A 15,319-nucleotide genomic window follows, 5' to 3' on the forward strand; every position below is an offset into this window, starting at 1 on the left:
TCGCTCTGAACCCCAGGGCCTCTAGGTGGCTCACAATTCCTTGCTTGGGGTTTATGGTGCTGGGGCACGGAAGACACTTTCTACACTTCCTTGCCTGGCCCTCAGCAGTCTCCCTCATTAGCTTTAAACACCTCTTCTGTAGCTCTCACTTACATAGAACTCTCTGTAGTCACTGACAGGAACTACTGCTTCAACAGTCTAAGCAGTATTTATAGTCTCAAAGACAGGGATTAAAAAATGTTATCTTATATCCTAAGTTTGGCACAAGGAAAGAATTAAAGTCTTATTATAGTCATACAGGAATTGTCTTGGAGATCGTTGTTCTGAGAAATGAGTTGTGACGTGATTTTTGTCATGCATAAACATCACAGAGTACACAAAGATACCTATAATATCACTGGTCAATATAATCTTATGAGACCACCATCATAACACATGTCTGCTGTGTGCAAAGTAAGACAGCTATGACATCACCAGGCAATATAGCCTGATGGGCCATCATTACAGATGGAAACACCTCTGGGTAGCACATGATTGCCATTCAATGGAGAAAGGGATCCGGGCTTGAATCCCAGCACTAACTAATACAGTGTAAGTTTTAACAAAGCCATTAAGCTCTCACAGCTTCAGACTGCTCTTATGTTAAGTGGGAATAGCAAGGAGTCGGGAGAACTACTCCCAGGAGACCAGAGAGGCTCCATGGAGAGCCCCTGGACCATTAGTGCATGCTGAGGCTGCAGGAGGAAAGAGCAGAGAGGAAACGAGGATTCAAGTCCACATAGGGACCAAGACCTGTGCTCTCTGCATTCACCTGTCCTGGCCATTAAAATTCAATTGTAGAAGTGTGGACAGTGAGTTAGCATCGATTTCATTAATGTTCACAGTTGTTGATTGTGTTTACAAGGGAAATTAGACTTTTGCTCCCCAGAAGAACTTCCCATGCCCCCGCTATAACCCAACAGAAGACTGGCATTCTACGATGCTCACCTGAATTCTAATCGAGTCACCCATTTACCCTGAAAACCAACAACACATGCAGGTGCACCTTGGCTCTTGGTGTGTAAACAGACATTAATGATGGGGAAATAATACAAGAAATAACAAATAAGCCATCACTGCGACCCCCACCTCTGACACTTCTGCCTTAGCTCCTGCTATTACCTCATTTCCCTGTCCATCTCCCACACTTCAAAGTCAGCCAATGTAGGTGTCCTCTGCTCTCCCAGGACCTGTCCACACTTTGACAAGGGAGTGTCAATGGGCAACCAAACCATCACAGCAAACAAAGCATAGGAATTATCTAAAAATGGAACCCAAAGTTGAAATCTAACTTGCTCCAGTGCGGAGTGGGGAGAACCCTGCAGCAGGAACCACAGCAGTTGTGGACATTAAAGCATACACCAGTGCCTGGCTCCGTGTCAGCCCACTAAAGCTTCCTGGAATTGATAGACAGATCTAAGAATGATGGACCAAGTAAGTGAGGCTGGGGACCCATACCATGCCTCCATCACCCTGCCACCCCCATACGAATACAGACCACCGGACTGCTTACCCGAGCAATCAGCTCCCCAACCATGCCTGTCCAGGTCCCGTTGGCCTCAGGCACGCCATATACACCATCCCCGACAAGGCGGATCTTGTAGTTGAACCGTAGGATCTCAGCCAACTCCTTGAGCATGTCCACACAGAAGCCCTCGTAGCGGTCATTGCCTTCCATCTCCTGGTGGTTCCCCTTCAGCATTAAGTACGGGTTTTCCTGCAGCAAAACTGGGCAGCTGTCATTCTCATCTTAGCCCTGGCATTGCAGCCATGTGGGATGGGGAGGGCTGGGCACAGAAGGTCAGGGACTTGATGGGAAAGGAGGAGGGATGGGTACCAGGCTGTCTTAGAGGTGGAGATGAGCTGTCTCCTCTCCCTACTCCCCAAAGTGTTCCTTCAAAATCATTCTCTTATCAGGCATGCACATGAGTCCGACTGAATAGAAGGTCAAAGTGAAATCCCTTTACGCTACTGGAAGTCATCATCTGGTCTCCCCTCTCATTTTGCCTTTTCTCCACAGACCTATTGCTAAGGGATACAAAAATACTTCTAAGATAGCAGGCTAAGTAAGAATATAGACATGTGAATGGTTTTTTTAAAAAATATGCACACACAGGAGTATTACTTAGCCATAAAGCAGAATGAATTCACGTCACTTATAAAAAGAAAAAAAAAGCTGAAACTTGAGGTTATCCTTTTAAGAAATAACTCTGATTCAGAAAGAAATGGATCACATGTTTTGTTTTTGTTGCTTTGTCAAAACTGGAAAATGATAAATAAAAAGAATATCAACCAGGGCAGCGAGGAAAAAGGAGCACAGGGAAGGCAGGAGAGGGGCTTGACCAAGCATGATGTATGCATGCATGGATATAAGAATATAACACATTAGTATATACAACCAATATACAGTAATAATTATAATAAGACACTCACAAGTATCTAAAACTTAGCAAAATAAAGTCATACTAAAGTATATATTGTTTTAAAAGGAAAACCAGGTGTCCTGCCCATGCCTCTAGCACGCTGGAGGCAGGGGCAGGCAGGTCTCCATGAGGCTGAGGTCCACCTGGTCTACATAGTAAGACCCTGCTTATAAGTTTGAAAAGATCATGCACACAAATGAACAACTGTACCCGAAGGCAGAGAGCATGGGGAAGCAGGCAGGCCACTCAGGTGAGATGTCTAAAGAAAGTGCCACAGAGGAGGGAGATCCGCACTTGGCTCTTGGCAGAGAGATGTGGAAACACTGGTAGACAAAAAGGTGGGGACTGGGCCATTATGGGCCGGGAAAAGGCATGTTCAGACACAGTTCACATGAGAAGGGGCGTGGCCCATTGGGCATTTCCAGTGTAGTAGGCACATGGGCTGTGCTGAACGGGTTAAGAAGAGAAATAGAGAGATGAGAGAGGCTAAATGTGGGTGTGGACGATGGGGTGAGGGTATTGCATGTCAGATGAGATGTAATACAGGAGACATAAAACTCAGTAAAGAGTACTAAATGCTGACAAGGAACACTCAAGGCAGGGACAGGTTCTCTCTTGATAGGTGACAGGATTCTGAGCACGTGTGGTCCAGGCTAGACTGGAGAGAGATGGAAGAATGCAAAGTCGCAGGACGGTTGCTGTGATGCCTGGCTGTGTGTCAGATGCAAAGAGCAGGGGTCCTAAGATCCTTGACATCTGCATAGATGATTAGTGATGATGTCACATTGGCCATGCTACAGGGGCAGGAAAGAAGGCCTAGGACATACTAGGTTTGAGATGGTGACAGTCTGTCCAGGAGGTGGGGAAAAACCACTGGAGAGGGCAAGGCTGGGAAGTGGCTTAGAGGCATGGAGAATACAGGTACCACGGGGATGAACTGATGCAGGCTGAGAGTGATGGAGGACCCCACCCTTGAGGGAACCTAATCTTAGAACAACTGGAAAGAGCAGCCATGTAGCTTAATAGCACCAACACCCAAAGGCTGAAAATGAGGAATGCAGGGGTCTGAAAGTCTGGGGGGGGGGGAGCCTGAAGAAGGAGAGTATGTCCCATTCCCACCAGGAGACAGAGCAGGGTTGTGGGTCATGGTCACAAGACTTTTCCAAGCAGGCATGTGGAAAAACAAGAATTTGGGCATACATGTTTAGAGGAGTGTATTAACCAACTGGAGAAGCAGGGGGGTTGGAGGCACTGGGGTAGCCTCACAAAGCGCCTCTCTACTTCAAAGTCACACCGCCCCTCCAAGCTGCAGTTCTCCTTCACAAAGAACAGGGTGGCAGGGTCCCCAAGAGTGTGTCATCTGTAATTGGATGATAGTGGTATTAGGCAGTGAGATGATGGCCTCCTTTTGAGATGGGGACACTGTGCATGGGATAATAGATGGGTGAGAAGGAATTCCTGCAATTGGAAGAGGCAGATAAGAGAGGCTACGGGAGGGTGGAGAAGGCAGAATTTAGGGGGTGGAGTAAGGGGAGGGGGAATGGAGGGGTGAGGTAAAAGGGGGGAAGGGAAGGGTGACCTAAGGATCCAGTTTCCAGGAAGCAGTGAATGGAGACAAAGCTGGGGGCTCGGGATGCCCACATCTTGTACCCCGCCACCCCACCACAGAAAGAACTGAATCACTCCAGCAGAATATGCTTTGAGCCTGAGCTGCCCTGTCAAGCCAGAGGGAGATTCTACATAGAAGGATGCAGGGCCAGGCAGACCAGTGACCTTGGATGGGGGAGCAGTTTTGAGCACCATGAAGAGGCAGCAGGTTGTGTGTCGGGGACTGAACTCTGGGATGAAGGTGGCCCCTGTGGCTTGACTTGTGATCAAGTCCACTGTCGTGGCAACGAGACAAGTTAGTCTCCCTGCCCACTACATAGACTGTCCTCGTCTCAGGGACCTATCCATGCCCCACTCATTTCTATTCTGCCCTTTGTCAAATCTCACTCATCTTGACCTTGGAGTCACATTGCTTTTGACACCAGTGAACTTCTTAGAATTATCCCTGTACTCGGGCCAAGCCACCTGTGGGAGCCACCCAATGCTTCCTCCTCACACTCGATGATGACAATGATGACAAGACTGTGAGGCTGTGCCGCCCCAGGGTGGTGTGAGTGGGGCCTGAGGCTGTCTCTTTTCCTCATTGTCACCCCCATATCTGCTGATTGAAAGAGTGAGAAGGGCCTCTTGGCCTCCTGGGCAGCCCGTGACTGGGGTTTCCACCCCAGCACCAGAGGTTTTTGTTTGATTGGTTGGTTGATTGGTTGGTTTTGGTTTTTCGTGATAGGGTTTCTCTGTAGCTTCTGAGCCTGTCCTGGAACTAGCTCTTGTAGACCAGACTGGCCTCGAACTCACAGAGATCTGCCTGCATCTGCCTCCCAAGTGTTGGGATTAAAGGTGAGCACTACCACTACCCAGCTGAAATTCTCCTTTTCTTATACTCTACTCTCGAGTTCCTTTGAGATCCACTATCATGCTCAAATATTCACAAAAGGCTGCTCTCAGGGGGAAGAGCAGTGTTGGACAATCAAAGTATCTGCAGGCCTGGGGCTCACAGGCACTTTGGAAAAGGAGGGAGGCTGAATGCTGACTTGTCCTCAGCAGGGGTGCTGGGAGAACCTGGGGTGACAATACAGCTATGTCTTTAACTCAGGACCCAGCACAGAAAATGTTTTCTGAAGATGGGAGCTGTGGCTAATCCCAGGTGTCCCTGGAAGAAGTGAGACAAGGTGGATACATCCCAAACTTAACAGGTAGGTCACTCAGGACCACCATTTGCAGGGAGAACTTAGGAAGAGTCACAGAGGGCTTGAACTAGAACCTTTGTTCCCAGAAAGAGTTTCTGGTTTGGATAGGCCACCTCAGCCATATCTGCACAGGAAACGAACTAATACTGACTTTGGTTTCCTTTGAACTAGCCTCACACAGGAGTATCCTGCCAGCACCTGGCTTCTCAAGAACTCCTGTGTTGATATGGACACACGTACACAGGCACACACATACACAAGCATATACACAAATACACAGGCACACATAGGCACACACATATACAAATACACACGCACGCACATACATAATCACACACACACACACACACACACACACATCAGAGCATCTTCCCCATCTGACAACACGACCTTCTGGCTTCAGTATTACAGAAGCCTCTAGCAAAGTAGATTCCAGATACAGGGAGCTAAGAAACACAGCCTAGCAGGTTCCCTGTCTCCTGCTCCAACTTTTCTTAGCTTTTCAAGAATTTCTCAAAGGTAGTCCCACATTCAGACTCCAACTATTAAGTTCCTCTTTGTGTCAGGCACCACAATACTTGAGGCATTCCCATTCACAAAGGGGATGTGGGGAGTCAAATAACTACAAGAAAATGTATCTGGTCAGAGGGGTATGGAAAGAGCCGGGGACAGAAAAGGCAGAAATCAACCAAGAGGAAACTCCAGAGCCCTTTGATCTGGGGAAAGGTACCCAGAGGGAAGAGCATCCCATTATGGAGGTATGGGCAGTGAATCCTGGGCCCCAAGACTACATGGAGGGGTACTTGGTTATTCCCATGTGTGAAGGGTTTAGAGCCCAAACAAAGGAACTAAGGGCTGACAGGAAGGAAATGACAAGACAATTGTGAGTGTAGTAGGAAGATAGACACAGCAAGTGGGAAGGGGACCTGGGAGTCCACAGGTGACAAAGAGGCACAGGAGGGGGCTGAACTCTGGACTAAGGCAAGGGTACTAAGACTGGAAGGAGGGGAGAGACTAAAAGGTAGAAAAGCCAGCAGGGTGGAGGGCCCCACAGTCACGTCCTGAGCTATATTCCTCCACCAACACAGCTTAGTCAGGCTGTCCCCAGTTCTCAGCTGGATGGGGGACACCACCGCCCTCTAGTCTTCCTGATATTCTACATGGCTCAGATGAGCAGAGTAGGAGCTGGGAGCAGGAGATCTCAAAACCTGGGAGCCTGGATCTGCTGTTCCTGCTCTTCACTCCAGCTGTTTCCAGGCAACGGTAGGTAGACCCTCCCCTCTGTCTCGCCTTCTCTCCAACTCTACCTCCTTAAGGAGGCCATGCCTGACTAGCTGGGAATTGACCCTGTCTCATTGCTTCTAACCAACCTTCTAACACATACACACACACACACACACACACACACACACACACACGCACACACACACACGCATGCACTCACGCATGCACACACGTGCGCACGCTTTGCCTAGAGGTTAAGCAGCCCTAACCCAAATGGTACACCTGAGCTACTTCAGAATCTGAAACGTTTTGATTGCTGACAGGACCCTACCAGATATTTCAGGGTCTAGAATTTCTCATTAGGGTTGTTCAACTAGCAATGTGAAAATATTCCCAAACCTGAAAAACATCTTAAATTGAAATATTTGGGGTCTGAAGCATTTCAAATAAGGCAGACTCAGTCTTCACTGACGTTTTAGTACTGTCTTATATTCCATACTGAAACAGAAGCTCCTGAAAGGCAGAGAGATCTTTGTGTTTGGTTCATTGATGTTTCCTGAGTACCTTGAACAGCGCCAAGCATGTAGAAGTGCCAATAAATATCCCTTGGATGAACAAATGCAAACGTTCAGTGTCCGATCTCCTAACGAGAGAAGAATCAGCCTAGATCCTAAGCACTGTGGACACATGAGTCTGGATTATGCTCTCCATTTCCCAACCAATGCCCATTTTTAGGAATGCCCATGTTTTCCAGCGTTTTCTAAGCATTAACAATGCTGCCCTTCGTTCTCTCTTCCCGTTCTCTGTAACTGTTTTTCAGAATCCATGGCAAATGTTGCTTTCTCAGGCTTAGCTGCTCTCCCCTATCCCCAGCCCTCACCCCTGTATCTTTCCTCTGCACCTCAGGGCTCTAACTTCCCACTCTGCTCTCTTGACTTTCACCACTCTGTTTGTAATAGATCAACAATCCCGGCCCAGGCTTCCTGACCTTTGGGAATTGCTGAAGGTCATAATGGAGGTCTATAGGCTCTTCTGTTTTATCAAAAAAAAAGCCCAAGAGAAGTAGGTATGTTTGCAGACCTGCACATCTATCTAGTAGAGGCTAGACTGTACGCAGCTAGCCTAGACATCACCTCTGCTCTGCACATCTGTCTAGCAGAGGCTAGACTGTACGCAGCTAGCCTAGACATCACCTTTGCTTTGCACATCTGTCTAGTAGAGGCTAGACTATGCGCAGCTAGCCTAGACATCACCTCTGCTCTACACATCTGTCTAGTAGAGGCTAAACTGTACGCAGCTAGCCTAGACATCACCTCTGCTCTGGGTTGAAGGAATACCAGAGTGGCTATGCTAGTTAACTCTGTCTGGTGAGACGCTGTGTGGGTTGGGGAAATACCCCTTTGGTTAGTTAAAATCAGAGTGGGGAGGAACAAAGTAATCATTGCTTAACCTTTAGTTGGTTTAACTGACAGACTTTTGAAGCAAGTCTTCAGGGCTAGTGGTGATGGCGACACCTTGGCTGTGGCACTTGACTTGGCCTGTCTGCTCAAGGATAACTTCTTTGAAAGTACAGACCAAGCCGTACTCAGCTTCAGAGATTCTGTGAGTGAGCACAGCGCCAGACACACATCAGGGGGCAGGGGTGGGAGGCAGACTGGTAATTACTGAATAGAAATGAATCAAGTAGGAAGGCAGATGGTCTCTTGGCTGAGGGGCTCATCAAGAACTCTCTTATCACAATCTGGCAGTGAAGGAAAGGGCCATAGCAACCCAGACATTAGGGTGTCTGCTGGAGGGTGTGACTGGGGTGGGGTGGTTTATACCAAGCAAAGTTGGGAAATTAGGGGGTCATCTCAAGAGACTGGATCCAGCTAGTCCCACCTGTGTCCGCAGACCCCATTTCTAGGGTTTCTAAACAGCTGCCCCATCACCAGGCGAGGCATCCACAAACTGCAGCCGCTCTCCCTCTGCCCCAGCTGCTCAGCAGCTCAGCAGACAGCATTTCCATGGGAAACAGCAACTGGAGTGCAATTACACTGCCATAGAATGGCCTCTGTGCTGTGATTAGCATTGCCATCTTCTGTTCCCTGGGAAGCCTAAGGGCAAGAGCTTGGGGAGGAGGCACCCTCGGGAGCTGCAGCTGGAGGCCCGAGAAACCCCGCTTACCAGGATGGTGGTGACGACCAAGGTGGTGTTGAAAAGACTGTCGGAGATGTTGGAGGCGTAGAGGCGGCTGTCCATGCTGAGGCCCTCTGCCACGTGCCACTGGCCGATCTGAGGAGACCAAGGGGAGAGGATGGGAAGACTCGGGGAAGGAACAGCCTGGGCTGCAGGTTACTGGACTTGAGAACGGCAGAGGACAGTGCTCTGTTGTGGGTAAACACCAGGAGAAAGGGTTGGGGTGTGGAGGAGCAACAGGCTAGACCAGAACTGGGGCACAAGATACAGGCTGAGAGTCTTGAGGAAAGGAGGATGTCAGAGCAAGGAAAGAAAGAATCCAAGACTTGGAAGAGATGAGGGAGAACGGAGAAAAGAGTTAGCGCTCTAGCACGGTGCAGAGTTCTGTCGGCAGAAGCGGAGGGGAAACGGGGAAGTGTGCTATTTCCAGTAAGGGCAAAGACACAAGACTCTTTTGCTTTGGCCTGCCTTCAAAATTGGCTAAGGGAGCACTGCGGCTCACGTCTGCACTTGCAAGGTCAAAGCAGGAGGATTGCTATAAGTTATTCAGGGCTACCTGGTGAGGTCAGGGATAGCCGGGGCTACATAGTGAGACCCTATCTTAACAAACAAACAGACATGCAATTGGGAGAATAGATAGCAGATGAGAAGGAACTAGCATGTGCTAGGCCTTTAATGAATGTTGGCTGAGGGCTTGGAATGTAGCTCAGTGGTGGAGTTCTCTCCTGACATGAAAGACGCCCTGATTTCAGTCCTTGGTACTGGAAAGCCCATATGAAATCACATTACTAAAGGAGAAGAAATCTGTATGCTTATTGGATGACTGAACAAATGACTGTGTGAATAAGTCAGAAGAGGGAGAGTCAAACCCTGGTCTCCTTAATTCACTAGCTCACCATGAGGCTCAGTCAGTGTCCTTGATTGGAAAAGGGAATGTTCCACTCCCTTTCAGAATGGACAGATCTTGTCGGTACCAGTTTGACACTCCAGACCCCACTCTAACCAGGAGGATAAACTAACTGTGCAATTTCAGTGATGTTTCTGAGCCCCCTAAGCATGTTTCCTTCTGTGTCAAATGGGAATAACAACAGACACTTAATCATGGCCCTAGGAAGGCTGAGGTAGGAGGATCTCGGAGGCTAGCTGGCCAGTCAAGACAAATTGGAAAGTTCCAGGTTCAATGAGAGTCCCTGTATCAAAAATGAGGTGAATCTGGCCTCCATGTGTTCACATACAAGTGTATACACACTGAGAGACACACACAAGCATACATGCTAACGTATACATGCATACATTACATACATATATGCACAAATAAGATATGCCCTGTTAATCAAGTTTGGCGGACTTCAAACTTGTGGCAATCCTCCTGCCTTGACTTTGCGAGAACTAACATGAGCCATCATGCTCTCTTAACCAGTTGTCGAGGATACAGTATATCACCATGGGCTATTCCATCATCCTGACAATCTCCAGGGGGTCCAATGGACCACTTTTGTAATAGACCTTATATTACATAACATCTATAAATAATGCATGCATATACAATACACACATATTTGATCCCAATATAATTCTGCTGGCTAGACCCCAGGCAAGTCACTCCCGTTGCTGAGTAACTGGGTTGGCACCCATGAAAAACAGCTGATGGTTGCCTGCATGCCCAGAGATGCACAGAGCCATGTCTCCTAGGCACCAGAAGCAGCTTTCCTGGAAAGCTCCCATGAGTCCCTGCAGTTGCCCTATTGTTCTGTCCCCTGGAGCTAGGCTTTCAGATGCTCTAACAACAAGGAAGACTTAGCTTCCCCTCTGACCCCATCCTTACTTCATGGAACAAAAAAGCTCAGAGTCACAATGCAGAGATGCCAGCAGCTTGCATTTATGTTTTGGAGAAGGTGGGGCATGCAGAGGGCAGGCCCCACCCGGACCTCCCTAGAACACTGGGAGCTGTGCTGGGCCTCCAGGACCATGCATGGATCCATGGTGAGCTTTAGGGGTGGCAAAGAGTAGTTCAGCAAAAGCTCCTCTCCACACCTCTGGAAGGATTCCAACAGAAAGGACAATTTTCTCCACCTGTGCAATGGCGTGACAGATCTATGTACGCTATGCTTTGTTTTATATACAATAAGAGCTCCTGCCCAGCTTGCCTGAGAGCCCACAGCCCATCAGCTGAGAGACCTGAACCTTAAACCCTGCGTTTCTACACCCTAGATGAATCTTCCCACAGAAGTCTGCAGAGCTCTGCTTTCTGAACATGGGAGGCGCATTTTTACTTCCTGGAGTCTCCCCGCAACAACCTTGTGTATGCTCAGACCTCAGCAACCTTGCTCCTGGCCATGGAAGCAGAGAAAGTCACTGTCTCCTATGGGCACTTTGCTCTTGCTGGCCCAGCACGGGCAGAACACTGACCGCTGGCTTCTGGAGCTCCTATTGCCTCTCAGAGGGACCTGTTGATACATCGTTGCCTGGTCTCCCCCTAACCCCCCTCTCTACAGGAACAAGGGTGAGAGGATGAAAGCTCTGCTGTGAGATTTCCAAACAGAGGGGGGTGGGGAGTAATTACAAGACACCTGTGGTGTCATAGACCCCGGTCTATTACTCTGAATCCTCCCATCATATTCCGGAGGCGTCGTGGTGTTTCTACTTATTAATCAAGAAACATGCTCAGACAGGTTTAATGGCTTGTCTCCTGGGGTCACAGCTGGTAGCTGTGGTATGGGTTCGAATCCAGAGCGGGGTTCTAAATCTTTGATCTTTCCCGACTCTGTTGATGTCAGTGTGTGTGTGTGTGTGTGTGTGTGTGTGTGTGTGTGTGTGTGTGTTTAATCTGAGCAAACCAGACTAACCAGGGTGGCCTCTCGAGCCCTCAGTAACCCAGTATGAGCTTTAGTACCCATAACTATCTTCTCTCTGGTCCTGACACTCCATAAATCCAGCAGGAATCTCTCTCCTCCCAGGGGCTGCTTTCCTGCCTTCAAAATGTGTAGAATTGGCTCCCCGTGTTCTGCTAGGCCTGGAAGAACTCCACTCGGGCAGGAGGAACATAAAACCAAGCAGGCTGGATGCCAGCATTTGGATGTTTGGGACGAGACCGAACTCTTCAGCATCCTATGTTATTCCCGGACTTACACTTCACACCAGCAAGGCCACCTGCTCGGGGCAGCCCCGGCTCCTCGGCCTCACTCAAGCAACAAACTAGACTCCTACAACAGCCACCGGCAGAAGAGAGTTTTCCATAGCCACAGCTGACAGCCTCCCTCTGCACCCCCAAGTCTTCACCTCTGGAGACCAGGCAAATAGACTAATTAGCCCCTGAGCTCCAGTCAAGAAATGAGGCTCCCACCCACTCTCCTATCAGCCTCGAGAAATTAATAGAGCCGTCAGGGCCAACAAAGTGCTTTGGCAGCCATTAGCTGGAGCCATCTAATTGCAGATAGACAGTGGGAAGGGGAGCGATGGTAGAGCCAGGTGCCCTGGGATACGGGCTAATTGCCCCACCTACTGGGCACCATCCATGCCACACATGGGCAGGGGTGGGCAGAAGATGTCACTCTCTTCTCACAGGAGTTGAGCCTTTAGCTGCAACCAAATCCCCTTGCTCCACCTCACTGACACCTGCCTCCCCCCCCTCCCTCCACATCAAGGCTTCTGCAGACACAGCTGGTTTGCCCACATGCCCAGAGCAAACCACGGGATCAGTTCACTTCAGATCACAGCCCCCCCCCCCATTTGTTCCATTTGCTCTGCTTTTTCACTGTTTTAGAGGCCCAAGAGGTTGCAGTGAAGGGTGGGAGAGAAAGCAAGCATCTGGGCAAGAACACAGATAACCCCTATGTTACAGTATCTTAACTCAGGGAAGAAGCCCTCCGTTGCCTGGGCAGATGGGGTCCAGCCTGTGCACAGCTGAGCATGCAGAGCTGATGCTGGATTTCAGCCTCTTCTGGCCCTGGAGCATAGCACCATCTGCACCATCCAGGCCATGGCCCCAGGGTTGGGGGACTGACTCTCTTTTAACCTGGCTTCTCTAGTTATGAACGGTATGACCTCGTGTAAATTGCTTATCTCTTGGAGTCTATTTCCCCATCCATAAGATGGGGATTTATATAGCATCTGCTGCCTTGAAGGGGTTTTAGATTAGTTCAATACTGGGCTAGTCAGTACCCATTAGAGTGTCCTTGTTGGGGACAGGAGGCAGAGTCTCTTCTGTGTCCTCCAAAGAGTGCACACTGGGATCTTAGCTGATTAGACAGATTAGGCCTGTGCCACCAACTTTGGTTTTCAGACAGCAGTGCCACCATGAGAGACTTAGTCAGAAAGTCAAGGGATAGGAGCAAGAGTCTGGGCTATAGCAGTAGTGCAAGTTATTCTGACACTTGGCTGGATCATTGCAGAACACAAGGAACAGCCGCATGACCCTTAGGAGCCAGGGAATGACTGGGGTCCAGAGATTCACAGAGATGAGGGCACACCATGACGGGAGGAGGTGTTCCAAAACTGGCTCTTCTGGAAAAAGAGATCCCAATTCCTAGCCGCTGCCAATTTCTGTGGTATAAACATTCCCAACCAATGTCTTGTCTCATAGAGAGCACAGAGCCGAGGAGGCATGTGCAATGGCCTCTCCGCAGCTAAAGCCAGCTGGTTTTACCATACAACAGGTGCTGACTCTGCCACCAGGCACCACATCGGGCACTCAGGTGTCTAGTAACCTTAGCTCACTCTATTAGAAAACGAATTCAAGCCCTGGTAAGTCAATGTATCCAGGTCGCAGAATGGAAAAGCAGAAAATTTAGGATGCTAAATAAGACCCAGGCAGTGCTTGACGGTGATCATAGCTGTGAGAACCACTGTAGCCAGGTATGTGACACACACCTGTAATCCCAGCACTCAGGTGGTTGAGACAGGAGAATCACTGAGAGCTCAAGGACTATCCTGGACTACATAGTAAGTTCAAGGCCAGTCTGGGCTATATAGTGAGACCTCCATCTCAAATTTAAAATTAATAGATAAATAAAACTGTGTAGTCTTTCTAAATACTGTCTCTAAGGCTATTGAAAGAAACACTTTCTGATGGAGATGCTTAGTCAAACATGGAAATGTAGGCAAACACAGCTAACACAGGACAGAATTACCCATGCGTAGGAAGTATCATTTACCCACAAATCCCCTAGGGATACAGATCAATATAAATTAATAATTTTCTCGTTCCTTTAGGCACTGAATTTTGCAGGTCTCAATTATGCATTCAAAAATATGGCTTCCTTCCTAAGGGAGCTACAGGTTCTTCTGTTGTCTTAACGGAGTGGGCTTTACCTTAAAGTGAGGCATGGTCATTAGGAAGCTGTGTAGACACCATGATGTTGGTCTACTCCTGCCCCAGGATTACTGCAGTGTGCCGGCCACTTGCTGTATCTCTCCACCATTGTAAAGAGAACCAGTCAATACTCCAGGTGTATGCCTCTTTCCTCATGGTGGGCTGTGGCTTCTGCTTCTAGCAGGACAACTGAGTCTGAGGACCTGTCCTCCAGGAGCTGAACTACACTTAACACTTCTGGGGGAAGGAGCCAGTGAACCGGTGGGAGAAAAGATTAGGCAAGGGGTTGAGTCTATAATGGCTTTAGAGGATGGGCTCAGTGGCTTGATTAGGAGCGTTCCATAGTCCTTTGAGAAGCCATGACTGTAGTTGAATGCACAGCAGGTACTTGGATTTGGCCTTCCACGTGGCCCTCAGTCATCATGAGCAAGCTGGTTACTACAGGAAGTAGTTGTTCGGGGGCCTGACCACAGGTACCTGAGGAGGCTTCCTGCCCTTGCTATGCACTCATCCAAGGGCCTTGTTCAGTGCCTCACTTCTCAGAACTAACAAAATGGAATCAGGAGACCTGACTATGCCGGCACCTAGTGCTGTGATCACAGGACCCTGTGTGTCTCCACACTCCTGATGAACCTTTGGAGGACTAGAAGACATTCTGAGCATCTCTATTCTGGTCCTCACAAGGCAGCAGTCAGTCATGTACCCAGAACTGACCCCTAGAGTCACAGCAGCCTCTGCTTAGAAACACTACAGTTCTTTCCCATTTGGTTTAAAGACAGAGACAAGAAGCCACCCGGCAGCCTGTCAGACCTACAAGGCCTCATATACCTGCTCCCCTTGATTTCCTCCAGTTACGCCCTGCCAGGGTCATTGCATGTGCCATTCCTTGTCTAGAATTGCACCTGCTAGGGGATGACAAAGCATGGCTTGAAATTTGGCCCACTGTCTGTTTCTACAAATAAAGTTTTATTGACACATTCACTTCTGCATAGTCTTTCATTCAGAAGGGCGGAGCTGCAGCATACTGCTAAGACACCTGCAAAGACCGAGCACTCACCATCTGGATGTCACGGAAAATGTTTGCTCACCCTCATCTACTTTTCACCTGCTTCTTTTAGGACTCTGCCTGAAGACTGCTTCTTCCAGGAGGCAGGTCTTCTCGTCCATCATCCTTCTTAATGTCTGAACATGGGATACTGCTGACTGCCTGTCTGTCTCACTATGTCATAAGCCTCATGGGGGCAAAGATAACAACAGCTTGGGTAGCCTGCCTCTTCACCCTAGGGTTTGGCGCAATGCCTCCCATCTCATAGATGCTCAATTAATATAACCGAACAAATGCACCAGAA

At 48.8% G+C, this 15,319-nt stretch overlaps 1 protein-coding gene across 1 annotated transcript in view; it reads right to left on the reverse strand.

Annotated features, from left to right (window-relative positions):
- Positions 1-15,319, reverse strand: part of Grik4 (glutamate ionotropic receptor kainate type subunit 4) — a 425,572-nt gene that overhangs the window by 66,873 nt on the left and 343,380 nt on the right. The window contains exons 12-13 of the mRNA XM_050120125.1: positions 8,648-8,755; positions 1,553-1,756 (exon numbers count right to left, since the gene is read on the reverse strand). Coding sequence (XP_049976082.1) covers positions 1,553-1,756; positions 8,648-8,755 — 312 coding nt within the window. The remainder of the gene's footprint in view (positions 1-1,552; positions 1,757-8,647; positions 8,756-15,319) is intronic.

The sequence above is a fragment of the Alexandromys fortis genome, unplaced genomic scaffold (assembly GCF_014885135.2).
Source record: "Alexandromys fortis isolate MF-2015 unplaced genomic scaffold, M_Fortis_MF-2015_v1.1 scaffold_190, whole genome shotgun sequence".
NCBI lineage: Eukaryota > Metazoa > Chordata > Mammalia > Rodentia > Cricetidae > Alexandromys > Alexandromys fortis.